General features: G+C 46.7%; 2 protein-coding genes across 7 annotated transcripts in view; one reads left to right on the top strand and one right to left on the bottom strand.

The window, feature by feature from the left end:
• LOC146867141 (uncharacterized) overlaps positions 1-18,841 on the bottom strand; it is a 799,234-nt gene that overhangs the window by 386,365 nt on the left and 394,028 nt on the right. For all 6 annotated transcript variants that reach the window (XM_085603589.1, XM_085603590.1, XM_085603591.1 and 3 more), the window contains exon 4: positions 18,512-18,636. In XM_085603589.1, coding sequence (XP_085459715.1) covers positions 18,512-18,636 — 125 coding nt within the window. The remainder of the gene's footprint in view (positions 1-18,511; positions 18,637-18,841) is intronic.
• On the top strand, positions 477-9,097 carry LOC146867142 (uncharacterized). The gene is made up of 2 exons (XM_085614186.1): positions 477-1,359; positions 9,051-9,097. The coding sequence occupies exons 1-2, from the start codon at positions 477-479 to the stop codon at positions 9,095-9,097; spliced, it is 930 nt and encodes a 309-aa protein (XP_085470312.1).

Here is an 18,841-nt window from a genome sequence, read left to right as displayed (position 1 = left end):
ACGCTCCGGCGCCGAAGCCTGCCTTGACACCGAAGAAATCGGAGACCCCGAAAAAGCATGGCATGGAGAAACTATCGAAGCCCTCGGCTCTGAAAACGTCGGCACCGACAGACGATTCGGTGCCAGGAGAACTGTTTACGCCTGATCCTTATCAAAAAACAAAGGATCCAAAGACTGGTCATTAAACTTTGTCTTCCAAAAAGAGACATTTAAACAAGCCAGCTCCTCCTCCACCGCCAAAACGGTAGGACTCTGCCACATCCCCCTTCAGAGTACCCTCCCCACCACCTCCTTCACCTTCTCCACCTCCTCCACCTCCCGTTTCTCCGCCACCTTTGCCTCACCGCTCTCCAACCCCATCTCCAGACCCTGATTATGGAGATCCAGATTATGATCCGGCAGACGCCCCAATAGACCCCACACCTCCAGGGACACCAGACCCATGGGAGGATTACCACAACCCCGATGTACCGGATATGCCTCAGGATGACATTTATCCATCCAGGCCATCTCCTCCGGAGGACTCCCTGGGGTTCCACCACTTAATACAGCGGGCGGCACACTACCATGAGGTAGAATTACACAGCGAGCCAGTTGAGGACGATTTCCTACTGGACACTTTTGACATACCAGATAAGGCCACAGCAATATTGCCCATGCTAAAAGGAGTAACCAAACATGCTGCAGAGGTGTTCAAGGACCCAGTCAGAGCTAGGGTATTGAACCCCAGGATAGAGAAGAAATATAAAGCAGCCCCCACAGATCCTGCATATATTAAAGGACCTGCTCCCTTAGACTCATTGGTAGTATCCACAGCTAGGAAGCGGTCTAACTCTCAATCCTCAGGGGAGGCTCCACCACCAGATAAGGAGTCAAAGCTCTTAGATGCGTCTGGTAAACGCACTGCCTCACAAGCCGCAAACATGTGGCGCATCGCCAACACACAAGCACTGCTTGCACGTTATGATAGAGCGCATTACGATGAGCTGGAGGCTATCATGCAACACCTCCCAGACAAACATAAACACAGGGCTCATGAGCTAATACAGGAGGGAAAGCTCATCACCAACACCTCAATTAAATGTGCCCTCGACGCAGCAGACACAGCTTCTAGAGCTATAAACACCAGTGTTTTGCTTCGTCGTCATGCCTGGCTCAGAATCTCGGGGTTTAAGCCAGAAGTCCAGGCATCTATTTTAAATTACCCCTTTGACCAACAACACCTATTTGGTCCAAAGGTGGACGAAGCATTGGAGAAAATGAAAAAGGACACGGATACAGCAAAGTCTATGGGGGCATTACAATCCCATACCCCTAGACGTTCATTTCGTCGTTCCTCCTTTCGGGGCACAGGCAGAGGTTACTCTGCCGATAACGCCTCTACTTCCTACAAGTCCCCTCCTCAGACTACCTTTTCAAAGGGCTATCAGAGAGGTGGTTATAGAGGAAACAATAATAAAGGCAGGGGCAAAACCAACAACACCCGTTCTGCCACACCACCCGCCCAATGACTTTCCCCCGCTTCCCCCAGACCATTCCACTCCAGTCGGGGGCAGGCTACAGCATTTTCTTCACACCTGGGAGACCATAACATCAGACAAATGGGTGACACAAATTGTTCAGTCAGGCTACTGTCTCGAACTAACATCTACCCCACCCAATATTCCACCCAGGCACCGTACAATGTCACAAGAACACACCATACTGCTCAAACAGGAGGTAATCTCCCTCCTCCAAAAACAAGCTATAGAGCAGGTCCCCGTCAATCAGCAAAATCTAGGGGTCTACTCTCTGTATTTTCTAATCCCAAAGAGAGACGAGACCCTACGGCCCATTCTAGACTTCCGGCCTCTAAATGCATACATACATTCGGACCATTTCCACATGGTCACCCTCCAACAAGTTCTCCCACTCCTCTGTCAGGAAACTTTCTCACTACACTGGACTTGAAAGACGCATACTTTCATATTCCAATACACCCTTCTCACAGGAAGTACCTCAGGTTTGTGGTGGACGGTCAGCATTACCAATTCAAGGTTCTCCCCTTCGGGATCACAACCGCACCACGGGTGTTTACCAAATGCCTAGCGGCAGTAGCAGCTCACCTCAGAAGACAACGCATTCACGTCTTCCCTTACTTGGACGACTGGCTCATAAAAGCCGCGTCCTACGACCAATGTGTGCAACATACAAACAGCACCATCCAACTGCTCCACCAGCTAGGCTTCACGGTGAACCATCAAAAGTCCCACCTCATACCATCTCACACAAAGCAATATCTCGGGGCTACTATAGACACCTCCAAGGCTATAGCCTATCCCAATTCAGCCAGAATCTCAAGCATACAAGCCTTGCGCCAAACATTCATTCTTCAACACTCTCTCCCAGCACGAGTGTTTATGAAGCTAATAGGGTGATGGCATCTTGCATCTTTATAGTGCCTCATGCAAGACTCCACATGCGTCCACTCCAAGAGTGCCTAGCACGGCAGTGGAACCAGGCCCAGGGACAGCGGACGGATCTGGTGTTGGTGGACAGCCGCACCCATCACTCTCTGCAGTGGTGGAACACCACAAACCTTTCCAAAGGGCGGCCGTTCCTGGACCCGGTTCCTCAGGTGATTCTAACAACGGACGCATCGCTCTCCGGCTGGGGAGCGCACCTTCTACACCTCACAGTGCAAGGTCTATGGACGCCACAGCAAAAATTACTCCACATCAACCATCTGGAGCTATTGGCGATCTTTCTAGCCCTGAAATCCTTTCAGAAACAAATTTCAGCCGAAGGAGTCCTCATTCGCACAGACAATATGACTGCAATGTATTATATTCAAAAACAGGGGGGGGACACACTCTCCCCAGCTCTCCCGCTTGGCACAGAGCATATGGAGATGGGCAATTCCACAAAAAATCTTTCTCCTGGCACAACACGTCCCAGGCATACAAAACACCATGGCAGATCTGCTCAGCAGACAAACGCAGCAAATGCACGAATGGGAACTGCATCCACAAGTTCTTTGCCCATTCTTCCACAAGTGGGGGCATCCTCAGATAGACCTCTTCGCCACCCACGAAAACAAAAAATGCTCAAGCTTCGCCGCCAGATACCCACACCCATTGTCCAAAGGCAATGCGATATGGATGAACTGGTCAGGCAAATTTGCATACGCCTTTCCACCTCTCCGGCTAATTCCATTAGTGGTAAGGAAGCTACAACAGCACTCCCTCACACTCATTCTAGTAGCCCCAACATGGGCCAGGCAGCCATGGTACACCACACTACTACAGCTATCGGTGGTACCACATCAAAAACTGCACCTGTCCCCATGCCTCCTAACCCAGAACCATGGAGAAATCCGGCACCCGGACCCAGCTCAGCTCAACCTTGCGATCTGGCTCCTGAAATCTTAGAATTTGGATACCTTAACCTTCCCCCTGATTGCATGAACATTATCAAGGAAGCCAGACGTCCTACCACTCGAGCATGCTATGCCGCAAAGTGGAAAAGATTTGTTGTTTACTGCCGTAACAATACAATCAACCCTTTAGATGCATCCATACAGCACATCATATGCTATCTGCTCCATCTTCAAAGGTGTAACCTGGCATATTCATCCATACGCCTACACCTAGCAGCAATTGCTGCTTACCTACAAAACAGACCGCATTTATCTCTGTTCAGAGTGCCTGCTATTAAAGCCTTTATGGAAGGCCTGAAACGAGTAATTCCACCCAAGGCGCCACCTTCCCCTGTATGTAATCTAAACGTAGTTCTTACAAGGCTAATGGGTCCGCCTTTCGAACCAATGCATAAATGTGAGCTACAGTTCCTCACTTGGAAAACAGCTTTCCTTGTAGCTATCACTTCCCTTAGAAGGGTTAGTGAGATACAAGCGTTCACTATACAAGAACCCTTTTTACAGATACATCACAGCAAGGTTATACTTCGCACAAATCCAAAATTTCTGCCCAAGGTCATTTCCCCCTTCCATCTTAATCAATCGGTGGAATTACCGTTTTTTTTCTTGCAACCTCAATCTGTTGCGGAAAGGGCTCTACATGCACTTGATGTTAAGAGGGCTTTACTGTATTACACACAAAGAACGCAACCTTTCAGAAAGACTAAACAATTGTTTGTCTCCTTCTCTCCACCGCATAAAGGCAACCTCATCTCTAAATCAGGGATAGCTAGGTGGATTGTAAAGTGCATACAAATTTGCTATCACAAAGCAAAAAGAACATTATCTGTTCCACCTAAAGCCCACTCTACAAGAAAGATAGAGGCTTCTATGGCGTTTCTAGGGAACATACCCTTAGATGACATCTGCAAAGCAGCCACATGGTCAACACCGCACACCTTCACGAAACATTACTGTGTAGACGTGCACTCCAAACAACAAGCTAGTGTGGGCCAGGCTGTACTAAAGACACTATTTCAAACCACTGCAACGGATACCGGTGGTCGCCGCTAGGGCTGGGTACTGCTATATAATCTATGCAAAAGTGTATAATCTGCAGCTCATATGCCTCGAACGGAATATGCTACTTACCAGTATGCATCTGTTCTTGGCATGTAGAGCTGCATTTCTATACACGCCCACCCGCCTCCCCGGCTACCTGTACCCGTTCCAGTCTCTTATTTAGATACTGCACACATGGGTTTCTTACTATTGTCACTACGCTCCATCTTTTCCCTGCTGGCGAAAAACAATCTGAGGATGGAGCCGAAGCCCATGCGCAGTACGGACCGAAGGAGGAGTCACCGAACTCGTGACTTCCAAAGACTGTCCAAGAACAAAAACAAACTGCAAACATCCGGGCCCAACACCAGATGGCGATCTATGCAAAAGTGTATAGATCTGCAGCTCTACATACCAAGAACAGATGCATACTGGTAAGTAGCATATTCTCTATCAATTATAATAGAAAATAGCTTGTGTGATAACTCATAAATCTTTCTTTCAAATAGGGTAATGTAAACAACATGGCTAAATTTTACTCCATTTGCTCTTTCCATCTCCGTATTGGATCCCAGATTCTCACACCCAGCTGCCTCCCCTTTCTACCTTTACGCTCATAGATCCCTTTTTCTAAATTATAGGCTGCCAAAAGATTGGACAGCCATTGATTCCTTATGGGAGGTGTTTTATCCAACCATGCTCTCGCTATCACAAGTCGAAATACTGCCATGGCTACAAAAATAAAGTCTCGATTGATAGCATCACTATCTAAAATTATTCCCAGTAAAATCACAGTTGGTGTAATTGTAATTTGAATCCCGAGGTACATCCCCATGAATCCCTCCACCTCCTTAATCAGCGTAGAGAGTTGGGGGCAGGTAGCGAAAATGTGGACTAAATCCGGCTGTAATTGATTACAACGTGGGCAATGAATTGTTAAAGTACCACCCCATTGTGCTATTCTAGCTGGTGTATGATACAAGCAATATAGAGTTTTATAATGCTGTGATTGTAATGGTGCCGAGCAGAGCACTATACGTCCCAAATCCAACGATTCCTGAAAACATGCATTCTCAATACCCAATTTCTTAGCCCATTTATCGCCATATTTAGCAAGAGCATCTGTTTTGCCAGCTACTAAACTTGCATAAAAACTGCGTATCTTGCAATCTCCCCCCTTCTCAATCTTATCTAGAATTTCATTATTAAACCCTATGGTCCCTCCTCGCTTAGTATTTAAAAAACTTCTAACCTGTAGATATTTGAAAAAGCTCCTACTGTCTATTTGATGTTTAGTTACTAAGTCAGCAAACTGCACAATCCCTTCTGGACCAATAATATCCCCTATCCTCCTGATCCCTTTATGTTCCCAAGTTGCAAAGACCAAATCTGCGAATATCTCCCCTGGTAAGGATTTGTTCTTAAACATTCGGGTGTACCTATTATACCTGCCCAATCCAGATTTTTTCAGGAAGGTCATCCAGATATTAACAGCTGCGATAACTGTCTTAAACCTTGTTCTTTTGAAGTAGGAGAAATCCGTACAGTTTAAAAAACAATTCTCGGCATCCACCCCCAAAACTATTGTGTACACCGCCGTAGACATTCTAGAAATTCTAGGATGTGCTCCTCCACCAATCAAACCCTGCATATATTGCAGTGCTGTAGCCAAAACATATAGCCTAAAGTCTGGAGCCCCCCCACCCCCCTCTTTCCCTTGGAAGGGTGATAAATCTATACGCCCTCCTAGTCTTTCCATGGGCCCAAATGAATCTATTTAGCATCAGCTCTAACGCCTGAAACCATTTTGCCCCAAAAAATAGTGGTATTGCTTTAAATAAATAGAGAAATTTGGGCAGTATTACCATTTTGATGACATTCGTGCAGCCCACTAAAGAGAGATGGAGGTTATTCATTCTGTCTAGATCTAATTTTACTTTTGCCATTAGGGGAGTCATGTTCTGCTCAACCACTCTCTCAAGGTCTGCTGATATTCCTATTCCCAGGTATACTGCCCAATTAACTACTCTGTTATCATCACATAACACATGTGAGTTCCTTACAATCTGTGTTTTTGTCTTATTAAGACTGTAAACTGCCACCTGACCAAAATGTTGTGCTTCCAATTCTATTGCACTAATAGCAAGAGTGGGGTTAGATGTAATAATTGCCACGTCGTCCGCATATGCCTGCGTCTTAATTTCCATATTATTAATTATTATTGGTGGGATGTTAACATTAGTTTCTAATCTACTCAGAAATGGATCCATATAAAGCGCAAACAAGAGGTGGGAAGACGGACACCCCTGTCTAGTCCCTCTTTCTATTTGCACTGCGGCTGAGTGTCCTTTGTTAACCCTAATTCTAGCTGATGGCTTGTTATATAAAGTCTGAATGGCTCTGATGTATTTCTCGCCGAATCCATACCATCTCAATACTGACCATAAGAATTCCCAGGAGACCCTATCGAACGCTTTTTCGGCGTCCAGTAACACCACCGCCATAGGATCTCCTGGGACCTCTGCAGCATCGAAGAGTGTAAATATCTGTCTAATGTGTTGTGTCGTGCCCTTGCCAGGTATAAAACCATGTTGTATAGGACTAACCAGAGTCTCGATTACATCGGCCAATCTCTTCGCGAGTATTTTAGAATAGACTTTAACGTCTGCATTCATTAGGGTAATGGGCCTATACGAAGATGGTGCCAGTGGACTTTTACCTTTTTTCAAAATGACGACAATATCGGCCCCTCCCCACGAGTTAGGAATAGATTCCCCTCTTTGTGCCTGTAGCAGAGTGTGGAAGAGCTCAGCGTCTAATACCTCTTTAAAAACTTTATAGAATTCTACTGGGGTCATATCTGGACCCGTGGCTTTACCAGCAGGAAGGCTATCCAGTGCTACCATCACTTCTTCCAGCTTAATCGGTGCATCTAGCAGACCCCTGTCTTCCTCAGGAAGAAGCGTTGGCCTGATATTATTAAGATATTCTGAAATGTCCCCTGAATCTAGATCCTTATCTAAGCTATACAGGCCCTCCTAAAACTGCCTAAACACTTCCCTTACCGCAACAGGTTCTGTGACCTCGTTACTCTGAACATCCATGATCTTCTTAATCTCTGCTGACGAAGCTTTTTGTCTGGAGCGAATAGCCAGTATATGCCCCACTCTCTCGCTCAACTCATAGGCCTCCTCTCTCTTTGTTAGATATCAGGCAGCAGCCTTACTGGCAATGCTCTCTACTGCCATTGCTTTAAGACTAACTATCTTTAAGCCCAGTTGTTCCACCAACTGTTGAAGCTGTACCGCTAAGTATAAGTCTTCCTCTGCTTTAGCTAGCTCTATAACTACTTCGTTAAATCTTGCTTTTTCCCTTTTCTGTTTATACAATGAATAACTCAACGTTTCTCCTCGTATACCTGCCTTAAAAGCGTCCCACTCCATTCCAGAATCTGCAGTCCCCCTGTTTATTTCCCAAAAATTCCTGATCCAAGATTTCATGTGTTTAATATATGCCTCCTCCTTTAACAGGGCTCTTTCATACGTCCAAAAGGTATCCATTACCCGCCGCTGACCCATTTTAAAATCAGGGGGTTATGATCAGATACAATCCGAGGGTGCTTTTCTATTTGAGATCTACTCACCAGGAAATTGGATATCCAAAAGTAGTCTAATCTGACCAAAACCCTATGTGGTGCTGAGAAGAAGGTACTTCCGTCCTTAAGGGGATAAACAGTGGCCCAAATGTCTATCAATGAATTATGTTTTGCCAAGTCCTTTAATGCCCTAAATGTTTTTCTGTTCCTACCGGTATATCCCCTCCCTGCAGTTAAAGATACCCCAGCTGGACAATGGATATTAAAATCGCCACAACAAATAATCGGTTCAGGCCACAAAGCTAACTCTGCGTCTAAAAACTGAAACATTTCAGGATCATCCTCAGTGGAGCCGTAGACTGAAACCAACGTGAACCTCTCCCCCCTGAATATAATTTCCAATATCACCCATCTACCCCATTGATCTACTCTCTTCCTGCTTACTACCATATCCCTATTTTTGCCCAACACCGCAACCCCCCTAGTTTTAGACCCCTGTTTTGTATTAGCCAATAGAGAAAATCCCAGCTGCTCCAGCAAAAACCCCCTACCACCCTCTATATGTGTCTCCTGGAGACAGATTAAGTCCAGATTCATTGTTTTCAGTAGAGCCGATACTCGTAATCTTTTGTGAACATCGTTGAGGCCACAAATGTTAATTGAGGCTATTTTGCATGTCATTAGAAAACCCCGTACATTAATCTTATCTTAACCACTAATGTAATAATCAAAACCAACCAAAACCAACCTATGCTGTGCTGAAAATGCCAAATATGCTGTATTTTTTGTGTGATCCCCCTCTTCCTACCCCCCTCCCCCCTCCCCCCTCCTCCCTACAGGCACATAGGTCAATCATGACCTATGTGTGATCGCTTGAGAAAGCAGTTGTCGCCTCCTCCTCCCAGTGTCCCGGTGTCAATAACCTTGTCCTCCCAATCTAACTGTTTTTTTTTTTTGTTTTTTGTTTTTTGTTAATGACCTCCCCTCTCCTTGTAGCCCAGCACATCTACCATATACTCTTTCACCTTTATTTCGGAGAATAGCATTTTCACCTGGCCTTTTGTAACTATCATTAGTTTGGCGGGGTAGAGTAGATAAGCTTCTGACCCTAAGGCCTGTGTTGGTGCAATCAGCTGTCTCAGCCTCCACCTTCGCTCTACAGTAACATGACAGAAGTCAGGCCTAGCGAAAAAAAAACACACCATTGAATGTACGTTTAGATTCTGGCTTTGCTTTCTCCAATATCTGTTGTCTCAGCAAGAAATTACCTACAAACAAAAGAATAGCTCTAGGTCTATTGTCTTGTCGTGGATTCTGCTCTCTCCTAGCCACTAGAGGGAATCGATGAGCTCTCTGAATTTCAGTTTCCCAGTGCCAAGCAGATAGCTCTGGGAATGCACCCTTTAGCAAGTTCACCACAAACATCCTGACATCTTGCCCTTCAATCCCCTCCTCCACCCCCAAGAGTCTTATATTATTGCGGCGCTGCCGATTTTCATAATCTTCCAACTTCGACTGTATATCCTCGGAAACTTTACTTTGCTCTTGCTTAAAGCTCCGTATATCGCTCAAATCATCTTCCAGCCTCCCCGTTCTCTCTTCCACCTGTGTGACTCTCTCAGCAACCTCCTCATACAACTTGTTCATCTTCCTTAATGAATTATGAATTTTATTCAGCCCCTGTCTTGGCCTCCGAGCTTCAGCCCTTGCCTCACTTTGCATAGTTTTAAGAGTGCTGAATAGTAAGTCCAATGAAGTTGCTTGGGGGTTTGATTGAGGTGGTCCCTCCCCCCCCCAGGTAGCGCCGCCATGTTAGCGGCATCATGGTATGTCTGTGAAGTAGCAGAGTAATCCCATGATAACTTTTTAGTAGGGTCAGGTGGACTTCCTAAAGAATTCGGCTTCCTTTGTGATCTACGTTTCTTTAAAGTACACTTTTGGGGCGCCGAGCTGCTTCCTGAGGCAGAGGATTCATCCAAACTATCATTACTTGGGGTTATTGGCTCTGAGTCCTCATTAACTGAAAAAAAATAGTCCGGCGAGACAGCCCCCCCAACTGGCCCCCTACTCAGTAAGTCTACTGTAGTATCCTCAACCAACAGCTGTTGATTTATAGAGACCTCGAATTCACCGCTTACTTCCTGTCTTATGTTTTGTCGATCCCCCAACTCACCAAGTCTTTGAGGTATAGAGATCTCCATGGCCTCCGGGTGTTGGCTCGTATTAGCATTATCTTCCGTAGATAGAACTTTCACCCCTGCTTCAATTCTCAAGCTACAATCACAATCCGAGGCGAGCTTTTCCTTCGTTTCTCCCGGGGATTCACCCTCTGCCTGCTCCTCGGCAAAGCCGCCCACAACCGCGCATGTCGACTCCAGCACGGACTCCAACCCGGACGCCTGATCTGGTTGCCTAGATACCTCTGTGTCCTCGCGGGGATTACGTGGCTCAGCACCGCCCCGTTTGTCCTGCTTACTGGCGTTCCCCCGATCCAGGCGCCCCGTACATTTTAGTGGCAAACTCTGTTAACGAGGGTTGCCTCAGTAACGATTCCTTTTTCGCCGCTTTGGCAGATCGCAAATTTCTCAGGTCGCGAGGATCGCTAGAAGCAGTCGACCCATCGGCATTCCCTTGCAGCTCGCCATTGCCTTGCGGCTCTCCTATCTTTTTCCCCGCTGGTTTCGTTACGGTAAGTGTACCGTTAGCTCGCGGCGCTGCCCCATTTGCCGATTTTGAGTCACTTTTGTCCCGGTTAGGCTGCTCTTTCATCATGCTGTCTTTGCTCGCATCACACCCTTTGACAATACGAGGAGGCATCTTATAGCACCCAATGACTGGCTGTATAGTATACTTCACGGCTTTCCCTTGAATCAACCGAGTTATCTTCCAGGGTAGTCCGCCCAAAGCATAATTTTTCAAGACAGCCAAGATATTCTTGAGATCAATTCCTCGTAGCCAGACGCCAACTCATTACCGTATTGTATTTGGGAGGATTTTATACCATTTTTCTTCTGTAATCAGGAGGAGGAGTGAGATGCGACTTCTCACTGCAAACCACCAGCGGCCATCTTGCCCTCTGAGACTGAGAGATCTTAATGTAAAATACAGATTAATATTTCTGGCCTGGCTCAGAGTACAATATGCAGACAGGGTCCACTTCTTCAATGTCCCGCAAGAGGCCACAGACTGGATGGATTCGATGGGCCTGGAGGGGCACGACCAACATCACGGATGGCAAGAACAGAGGAGATGGAGCGGTCGACAACGGAACCAGCATCGCCGCACTGGAGAACGATCCAGGCCACAGGGGGTACCAGACGGAGGTCGCATCATGGTGGGGTGGATGGCACCCTGAGAGAAGAGTTTGGGGGCATACCCACGCAAAACCAGTTTTCCCCATTGTGCCTTGTCCAAGAAACTCAATCGGAACCGGAAGGCACTGCCGGCCCAATCGTTGGCGGCTCTTGAGCCACCTGTATACAAGTAAGGGGATTGCCATACTGGGGATACTGGTCTGCAGAACTGCACATGGCGCTGCAAGTACGGATCTCAACAGTAATGGAACTTGACTTTAATGCAGAGCACCTGTAGGGGGTCCTCATTTCAGGGACTATAAGGGGGAGGGAGTGTAACTGATGGGGCGGAGCGCTATTCCGCCACACTGCAGTCTAGACACTCCAACTGTAGTGCGCTGTGTCAGCCTGGCTAGGCCATTGGTCGGGCGGCGTTGCGCAGTGCCAGGCAGATTGGTTGTATAACAAGGACCGAGGATTCTTGCTGACTGTCGTTGTTGCTTACAATGTTGCGGGGGGGATTTGAGGGGAGGGTGGCGGCTATGGGGCGGGGTCCTGGGTCCTCAGACCAAGAATGGGCTGTGAGAATGAGGTTCTACTGCCTGAGGGTGGGGGGGGGGGGGTGAATGTTCACATTGTTCTGTTTTACTGTTCTATGATGGGAATGTTTTATGCCGGGTCACCAGAGGTCATGAGAGGTTTCGGAGGGAAAAGGGGGGATCCCAACACTACACCTTGAGGTTCATCCCACTTCTACATCAGGGATTGTGGTCACCCAGAATTTTCAACTTATGTCAGGCGATCAACAGACCTATAAACTTATAACATGGAATGTTAGGGGGCTCAACAACAGGGTCAAATGGATTCGGGTAGCAACATATCTTAGGCGGTATAAGATAAGCATGGCCTTTTTACAAGAGACACATCTCTGGGGGGATTGCCTGAAATATGTCCAACGGCGGTGGAGGGGCCAGTTTTTCGTGACTTCCTACTTGGGGTTTGCCAGAGGGGCGCTTATATGGGTGGCGCCTGGAGTCACCTTTAAAGTTTTAATGTGTAGTCCTGATCCAGATGGGCGATACGTGGTGGTGGAGGGGACATTGGATGGGAGCCACATGTGTCTAATGAACGTTTATGCTCCAAACACTGACGATGGGAAATTTTTGGGTAAGGTCCTGGGGAGATTAGATTTGGCACCAGACGTGTAACTGATTATTGCGGGAGACTTTAACTGTGCCTTTGATGGCGAACGGGATAGGCACCCCCCGAAAGTGGATGCTAAACCCAAGACACGGGAAGCCATGCGCCTGATGCTTAGCAACTATCACTGGCTGGATATATGGCGGCACCACAACCCTGACGGTCGGGTATACTCCTGTCACACTCCGGCAGCTAACACATATAGCAGGCTGGACTACTGATTTATACAGGAAACGGCAGCCGGTCGGATTCTAGAGACACAGTATCTGGCCCGATATCTGTTCGATCACTCCCCCCTGCTGGTGGCCTACACTTTGGGCCGCCTACGTTCCAAAATACCGATGTGGAGACTTAAAAACCGATGCTTTGACGGACCCGGTTTATAAAGAGACAATCGCGGCAGGGTTTGGAAGGCTTTTTTGAGGTGAACTGGAACACGTCCAGCTCAAGGGCGCTCGAATGGGACGCAATGAAAGTAGTGATCAGGGGGATATGTATGTCCACTGAGGTGGGGGTGAGGAGAGTGATAGAGCGGGACCTAAAAAACCAGAAGGAACGCTTAACGGCCCTAGAGGCAGAACTTCCCACAGACCCAGAGGGACCGGGCAAATGGACGGAGCAACGACAAAAGATAGGGGATCTATGGGAGTCACCGGGCAAATACAATAGGACCACGAGTAGACGTCGTTGGTACATTGAGGGTGATAAAGCCGGATGCCTACTGGCGTGTTTGATCAGGTTGGAGACACAGCCTCTCCCGAGACTGGCCCTTAAATCCGATCAGGGTAGATTGGTTTATACACAACACGAGATTAACGCAGTATTCACCACACACCTCCAAAAAATATATTCAGAGCCCAATGTTGCTCCACAGGCTTTGGAAGCCTACCTTGCTGAGATGGATCTGCCTTACCTTGACCCGGAAAGTCAGGAATCCCTGGGTGCGCCCTGAAAACAGCTAAATCCCCTGGGATGGATGGCCTGGTGGCAGAGCTATATAAAGAATTTGGGGGAGTCCTGGTTCCTAGGCTCCTGGACATTGTTATGGAGGTCAGTGAGAAAGGCATATTACCTGCCTCCATGCGTGAATCGCTGATTGTGATGATCCCCAAGCCGGGGAAGGACCCCTTACTCCCCGCCTCCTACAGGCCAATCTCTATGCTCAATATCGACCTTAAGATCATACTGGTCAGGTACTGGTAAACAGATTACTTCTGTATCTCAGGCAATTGGTGCATGAAGACCAGTCTGGGAGGAATGCGCTGCGGGATATCTGCCGTCTTGCCCATGTCATGCAATCATTAGTGGGCAAGGCCGAACAGAGTACCTTGGCATTCCTGGATATCGAACAGGTGTTCGACTCGCTCAGATGGGAATATCTATGGCAGGTGCTACTAAACATGGGGATCGGTGAAGGGTTTGTGAACTGGTTGAGACTCCTCTATACTCAGCCGGTGGCAAGGGTCCGCACGGGGCACTATGTCTCTGATGCTGCCTGGAAAGGTTTTCTCCAAGTGTGCCAGCATCATGCATGCAATGCAATATTAAAGGCACACGAGTTTCAGATATTTGCAGCTGTGTGCTTGTTGTGTCTAGAGCGTGGGCCGATCAACCTGAATTCAACAGCATACATTGTTATTTGACCGTGACGGTTTCTGAACACAGTGTTGAGACTAAGGTCGAGGTGCACGTCTAGGGATGTGAAAAACAGACCGTTCTCATGTAAAGAAAAAGCAAGCAAGCAGTTTTACTTATAATAAGAGCTACCTGTAGTGTCATGTGCAAAAGCGGCAAAGTGGCAAGATGGTGTTTAACTTCTAAAACGCTTATGCTAACATAGCAATGTGTGCAGGCAAAAACCTCTCTTCACTACAGTACATATTACTATATATTGATGAGTATGAATATAGCATGGTACAATTAATAGTCATATACTGATCGATTACATTTAACTGCTCTTCTTCACTTTTTCCCCTCACACTCATTCCGACGTATTGATATAAAGTATTAAAATCGTCACAGTGCCCCCGGTCTGCACAATTAGTCACTGACATCGGACACCGATTCGACTAGAGGCGGATCGCAAATGAACCCCCTGAAAGCATTCCACTTTCCCCACACCCGTGTCCATTTCTTAGGGCAACCTCTATGTACATAACACTTTCTCTGCTATCATTGCACCATCCATGTCAGAGCACCACTGTCGATAGGTGGGAATTAACCTCGCTCAACAGTGTTGAGCTATGTTCCGTTTCGCTATCATCATACCTAACGTCGCCCAGCCTTGGGCCATTTGATTAAGGTCAGTCAGCTCCAAGATATGATCCAGTAATTGTTGAACAGAACAAAAGGGAAATAGAAACACGATTGATAATAATATCGACGGAGGGAATGAAACGTGTAAACCGAAACAGTGCACCACGACGATGTTAAACTGGAGCACGGCGGAATACGTGTAAACCAGACGGCTAAAAGAACAAGCATTGGCATAGCCAATAGGTCTTGCTTTTGGGACCTTATAAGTATTTAGTTATGCAGCACAATATCCTTGGTGCAACATCAACTGTTGCATGGCTTAACACAAGGTCCCAAAGGCAAGACCTATTGGCTATGCCAATGCTTGTCTCCACTTCCCATGGAATAAGGTGTCCAAATCTACATTAATTTGCCACCTTCTTTGAACAGGTGGTAAATGGGCGTGGGGGCTCCTGGAGGTCATTTGACAAGGTGTGGGGAGGAAGGAGAGAGCTTCAGATGTAATTTGCAGCTCCCCCATTGTGCAGGACCAGGGTGGGCAGAGGCTGGGTGCAGCAGCTGTCTGATGCATGACACAGAGTTCTGGGACCAGGGTGTCTATTTGCAGACTATATAATTCAAGGCCCATGGACACCATGCAAGTTGGAAAGGCATCCCTACCTCCCCAAAGGAAACCACACAAAAGATACTGGTAAGACCAGCAGGCCATTGTATTCCCACCTGCCCCGGACTGTGCCCAGTGCCAGGACCCCAGTTTTTAAATTTTCTTTAGTGGTTTGCAAGCATTTAACACTGCTGGGCAAGCTACTTAAATCGTTTTGAAGCTTATGACCTACATGGAATGTTGACAAACATTTACTTCTGTGCTTGGAGGGGTGGAAGTGGGGGCTGGCAAGGAGTGATGTTGGAGGGGTGAAGGGCTGGGTGGGATGGGATGGCATGGGGCGAGTAACTCCCAAGTTCCCTTGAGGTATGTTGTGTAAAGAAATAAAAGTCCCTAGGAAACCAGCAAGGTATCCTAATATGTATGTTTGTAATGACTTTTGCTCTGATAGTGTTTGTACACTGAGGAAAAGTGAACAAAGGAGGGGAGTAATGCTCCCAGCTTCTGTGCTTGAATGTTAATGACGATGCAGCTGCTGGGGGAGGAAATGGGGGATGGGAGGAAGACAGACAATGTATAGGAATCTGCACAGCAATAAACGTGTGCGAGAACAGAGGGGCTGGAGAGGAGTGAGGGTACTGATGCAAAATATACAGAGACAAAACTGGCAGGCATTGGAGCTTGCACCAAACTCTTTTCACATGCGCAGACGTACACTTGTTAAACTTCCACTTATTGTTCGTATGAAGAGCGCCCCCTAAACAAGGCTGCTCTATTCAACTCAGCATTAAAGCTATTCACTACACAAATATCTGGGTAAACTGCCTGAGCGGTGCAGGTTGTCACTGTACGTCTCAGAATTACAAAGAAGAAAACACAAAAGATGTGATGCAAAAGGCAGCTGTTCACTGGCATTTCGCTCCCTGTGACTGCCCTTAAAACAGAGCAATGCAGCGAAAGAAACATAACATAAGCAGCCAACAGTTCGGAAACTAGCAGCTACTGCCAATCAGAGGTGTGCAATTAGTAGAAGGGGTTAACGGCTTACCAAGCGGCTGCCGTGTGTTCTCGTTCACCTGCCTGTCCCGCAGTCGCATCTCAGTATTGAGATAGAGCTCAGCCAGAGCTATTGCTGAGTCTAAGCATGTCTAGTGCAGGCAGCCGCCTATACAAGGAACTGCCAGTGGTGAGCTCCCCGACTCCGCCAGCCTCCAGAGAGCTGGAGCTGCCTTGAAGTTTTAGGGACGGAGCCTGCTTCAAGATTTCCGCACAGGTGTCTCAAATATTGAAGAAATTAAGGCAGAAACCGCATTTCTAGGCACAGCCACTGCTATCTTTCCTCATTATCGCTTTTCTGGACTTTTTCGTCATGTGCTCTTAAAGAGGAGCGCATCATGGCAGATATGTGTATGACTGCAAATAATTAGTATTAAAAAAGATTTACGTCCGGAATTGTTGGGGGACAGCATGGGGAGAGAAGGTAATTTCCGCAATATAAGTAGCACGGCGGGCACCGTGCTGATAAAAAAAACACGCGGCAGCACACTAGCAAATAGAAGTGCTCTTTGTAAATAATAAATTACAATACCTGAATGAAAATTGGGGGCCGCTGGAGCATCAGCGACGTACCAGTACCTCACACTGAATGGTGCAAAACTAGAGTTGGGCAGGCCACGAACAAAACAAGCAAAGGGGTCGGTTGTGGCGACGGCGGCAAGAACATGAGTAGTGTGCGCGCGATCCGAAAGTTAAAAAAAAAAAATGCGCTAAAACAAAAGCGCGACCCCGCAGCTGCGATAGTTAACTGTAAACAGAGAGGGAGCAGGAGATGAGCCTGCGAGTGGTTCACGCGGCAAAAGTGAAAGTGATCGCGCTGTAAGGGTGCCATGAGGGATTCGCTTAATGAGTAATGACGGAAAGCCAAATGGCGCCTGTGCGCGTAAAGGCAAGCTTTAGGCCACAAGCAAAAGCCCACTTACTAAATGTCTCGCCAGACCAGCACATGCGCTGGCTCAGGCGAGACCTAAAAACAACCTAATGGAGTAGATGACTATGCGTTTTACCAGCAAGAGGAGGAGTTACAATACCTTGTGACTTGCAAAGACTTTCTTTGAAGAAAACCAACTTACACACATTAAGGCACAACACTAGTTGGCAGGATTATGCACAGCATGTGTATCTACAGCTATACATGCCTCGAACATATGATTCACCAAGGAAGGAGAGGATTATGAATATGGAACAGAAGAGAGGATAAATAGTACAGTAAAGCAGACAAGTATGAAGGGGTATAAGAAAACCAGGCAGGAAGAAAAGAGGGTGATAGAAAGAGGGAGGATATTAGATGCAAGGAATGGGAGAGGACAAGAACAGCAAGTAAAAAGAGGAAGGTGAAAGAAAATCAAGATGACCTTCTCTACCCCCAACCGTCCTCAAAGCATAAACAGAGTACAACCTTGCAATCTGTCTATAATTATGTTATTCTGATTGTCATTGTAAATGCACAGTACAAAATCAGTATTTATTGTCAACAGAAGCCACAAGAAAATAGAACAAGCAAAAGCACAGAGAGGAATGTAAGGGCGGGAGGGGGCAAGCGACCGTACGGAGCAGAAGCACATAAGGGAGATGGCTTGCAAACAAATGCATTCTTATGAAGTGCTTAGAGAAAAAAAGTAGCTCCAAAAGCTTGAGCAGTAAAAAGATACAAGTATTTGGCCCATGCTCAAGGGGAAGGACAAACACAAGAAGAGGAAGTGAAACCACCATACTTTGACTAAGGAGAAGCAAGGAAATGAGTGACAATGCAGCCAATCAATACTAGGAGAGAATGCATGCACTGTCTCAGGCAAGACCTAAAGAGCCTTACACAAAAGGAAAGCCTATTGGTAGTTTGAGCAGAAACATGCAAATTGTTGCTATTTATTTTTCTATATGTATATCAGTGGATCACAAGAACAATATGGAACTCTAAGACAATGTATGGCCTGACAATTCACAACAAAAAACGTGACAGAAAGGGATACAGGACTTCAGTACAATTAACAAAATTAACAGTTCAAAGAGAAACAGACTAATTAGAAAGATGTCAGAAGGAACCTCACTGTAGATGGTTTCCTTTTCATTTCCTTTTCAGAGTCTGACTCATCACTGCTACTGCTCTCCGCTTTCGTAGGAGAGGCTTCAGGTTTATCCAGTGCAGTCTTTTTTGCCTCAGACAACTGGAGAGCTAAATAACAAGATAAGAAACCAATACATGAATTTTGAGGTTTAGGCAAACTAACAAAAACAAATTGACATCAACATAATCTTCTAACCAGTGCATTCCCCCATTACCAAGTAGCCAGAACACCTGGTTTACACCTTAACATCCATGTTCAAACTCATCAGAACCAACATTCGCCCGGAGCGTCAATGTAGGATTTCAAATGTTC

The sequence above is a fragment of the Triturus cristatus genome, chromosome 1_2 (assembly GCF_964204655.1).
Source record: "Triturus cristatus chromosome 1_2, aTriCri1.1, whole genome shotgun sequence".
Taxonomy (NCBI): Eukaryota; Metazoa; Chordata; class Amphibia; order Caudata; family Salamandridae; genus Triturus; species Triturus cristatus.
This window is presented reverse-complemented; position numbering and strand designations above follow the sequence as displayed.

What these genes read in the sequence shown, in the direction of transcription:
- LOC146867142 (XM_085614186.1), top strand. Translation starts at nt 477, where the DNA reads ATGCCTCAGGATGACATTTATCCATCCAGGCCATCTCCTCCGGAGGAC. An exon ending in CTTTCGGGGCACAGGCAGAG is followed by an intron (nt 1,360 to 9,050) that starts GTTACTCTGCCG and finishes CTCTCCTTGTAG; the next exon opens with CCCAGCACATCTACCATATA.